The sequence below is a fragment of the Arachis hypogaea genome, chromosome 16 (genome assembly GCF_003086295.3).
Source record: "Arachis hypogaea cultivar Tifrunner chromosome 16, arahy.Tifrunner.gnm2.J5K5, whole genome shotgun sequence".
NCBI classification, from domain to species: domain Eukaryota; kingdom Viridiplantae; phylum Streptophyta; class Magnoliopsida; order Fabales; family Fabaceae; genus Arachis; species Arachis hypogaea.
This window is the reverse complement of record NC_092051.1, coordinates 17,362,528-17,365,238: the sequence shown is the minus strand read 5'-3', so window position 1 is coordinate 17,365,238 and position 2,711 is coordinate 17,362,528. Positions and strand designations below refer to the sequence as shown.

The window sequence follows — 2,711 nt, the reverse complement described above, 5'->3', positions numbered from 1 at the left end:
CCACTGGCTCAGAAATTTCTCCTTCTTCAACAGCAAAAGCTAAAGGTTCTTCTGCCGCCACTGCTTGCTTTGTTAAGTCATCACAGTCTCCTGGTAAGGCTGTGGTTAGCTTATCTAGAAGTGCTGTGACGCGTAGGTCTCATCGTCTTTTGGGTAAAATGAAAACTATTCCGAATACCCCTTCTGATCCGGTAAATGTAGGCGATGAGAACTCCTAAGAAAGGGTCAGTAGGGACTCTCCTAATTCATTTGTTGTCGGCGACGTCCTTGATGAGGGTACTACCCAAGATATTGTTCGAGATGACCCACAAGCAATAACGTGTGCTAAGAACAATGTTGACATTGAGCCGGATGTTACCTGCCAAGGGGATCCTACTAGAAGTGATGTTTCTCCTATCCGAACAGCATTTCCTGGTGCAGGTACAACTGTTTTACTCCACTTCTTCTTCTTCTTCTTCTTTCTTCTTCTGGCGTGTTCCATTGTATATCTTTTCATTTGTCAGGCGTGCCAGCATTTTATAAGTTCTTGATGGAAAAAAGGTATTTTTTTACTTGTTTGTTTTGCTTTTCAGTTTCTGTACGTGATGAGTTTGAGCATTTCGATGGCAATGCGAAGAACTTATTATCGGAGATTGCATCCCGGGCTCCTTCCTTCCTGCTTCCAAATAACCTAAATTGCCTTTTCAAAAAGTTTGGGTATCAAGCTTTTCTGGACGCCTAGGATTTCTTTACTTCGCACTCCCTTGCAAACTTGTGGGGTACTCATCGAAATATGGTAGAAAATCATCTAAATAACCTTAAGTTATTTAAATTTAGTGGTCGTTGGCTTGAGAATCTTTCTGCTAAACTGGAGCCTCCACCTGGGGTCTCTGATCTTGCTAGAGAAGAATTGTTGTCTAAAGAGTATCACGTTCTCTCTTCTGATGTTTCTGCTCTTCAAGAAAAGGTTGACAAGCTTACATCTGAATTGAACACCATGAAGGCTAGGTTAGCCAGCGTCAGCCTGGAGCGAGAGCAATTGGCCAAGCATAAGGAGGCTGCTTCTTCTGTGATTTTTTACAGTGATATTTTGTGGCTGTGATAGTTTTTCAGCACTTCATTTTGTAAAATATGTAATGCTTTGACAAAGTATTTTTGTTGTCCTGCTACTTCTATGACTTTTATTGTACACCTCTTTTTGGGTGTTATGTTTCCCTTTTTTTTTAATATAATATGCATACTCCTCCAGGGGTTTTACCTGCTTGTGTGATCATTTTATTTTGGATACACACATTTTTTTTTGCAAGGGGGAGGATATGATTCTAAGAAGAGCAGGATTATCTACTGCTATTTTTTTTCCTCTTTTTTTAGGCAAAGAAAATGAAGGTACCCAGATCTCTCTTACCCTATTTATGCTCTCTCTTTTTTAGGAACTTGGAGGGTGGGGAACTTCACTTTTCAGAAATATTTTGTACTGCAAATTTCTTAAGATGCATCATTCATAACTTTTGAGTGTATGATTGCTAATGCAGTTTTTTCATGCATTGCAGGATGCTTGCAGAATAATATAACATAAACATTGGCTCTTAATAAAGAAGCCCTTTGGAGTTGAAATCTAACCCCTAGAACTAAAATTAAGCATAGTACTTATTGACATACTTGAAATTGATGGGGCCAGTGGTTGTTTCATGATCTGGGTCCAACAGGATGCAGTGTCCATTGGGGGTGTACTTCAGAAACAATGTTAGGACCCTCCCATTTGAAAGTCCATTTTGGCAAAGACATCTTCCTCATTACTGCGTCTATTGATTTTAGTACCAGATCACCCTCTAGGAACACCTTGGGCCGAACATGCTTGTCATAAGCTAATGCTAGTCTTCGATGGTATTCTTCCATCTTCCTTCCCACAACTTCTCTTTTTCCTTTCAACTCTTGCAACTCAGCTTCACAATCCCGTGCTTCATCTAACAACATCCTGGCGATGGGTACTTCAATCTCTGCTGGCAGTACAGCTTCAACCCCATAAACCAACGAGAAGGGTGTTACTCCGGTTGTTCCATGCCTGGTTATTCTGTAAGCCCAAAGAGCAAGTGGTAGGTATTTACTCCAATCTTTATGAGCGTCGGTCACCATCTTTGTGAGTATTTTCAAAAAGCTCTTGTTAGTAGCCTCTGCCTGACCATTGCCTTGCAGGTAGTAGGGGGAACACTTGTGATGTTTGATTTGGTACTATTCAAGAACACCTCACACTCTTTGGTTAACAAAGTGGGTTCCATTGTCGAACACTAGAACACTTGGTAGCCCGAACCTACATATTATATTTTCCTTGATAAATCTCACTACTGCTTCAGCATTTGCTTCTCTAACGGCCACAGCTTCCACCCACTTGGTAAAACTTTCTATTGCAACTAGGATCCATTTCTTTCCCATTGATGGGGGGTTGATCAGTCCCATAAAATCTACCGCCCATGTATGGAATGGGTATGGTGTTTTGAGGCTGTTCTTCTACACACTTGGTGCATGTATCAAGTTTGCATGCTTTTGGCATCGCGAATACCTCCTGGCCCACTTGATTGAATCTTCCTTCATTTTTGGCCAATAATAGCCGATCCCAATTAGTTCATACCACAACGCCCTTCCTCTTTGGTGTCTTCCACATACTCCTTGATGGACTTCTTCCAAGACTTCGTCTTTTTCCTCATCTCGAACGCATTTTAGCATCTCCCCGGTGA

At 41.3% G+C, this 2,711-nt stretch overlaps 1 protein-coding gene across 1 annotated transcript; it reads right to left on the bottom strand.

The window, feature by feature from the left end:
* Window positions 1-1,665: 1,665 nt before the first annotated feature.
* On the bottom strand, window positions 1,666-2,112 carry LOC140180023 (uncharacterized). Its single transcript, XM_072220406.1, has one exon. The coding sequence runs from the start codon at window positions 2,110-2,112 to the stop codon at window positions 1,666-1,668; it is 447 nt and encodes a 148-aa protein (XP_072076507.1).
* Between the last annotated feature and the right edge of the window lie 599 nt (window positions 2,113-2,711).

What these genes read in the sequence shown, in the direction of transcription:
- LOC140180023 (XM_072220406.1), bottom strand. Translation starts at nt 2,112, where the DNA reads ATGGTGACCGACGCTCATAAAGATTGGAGTAAATACCTACCACTTGCT.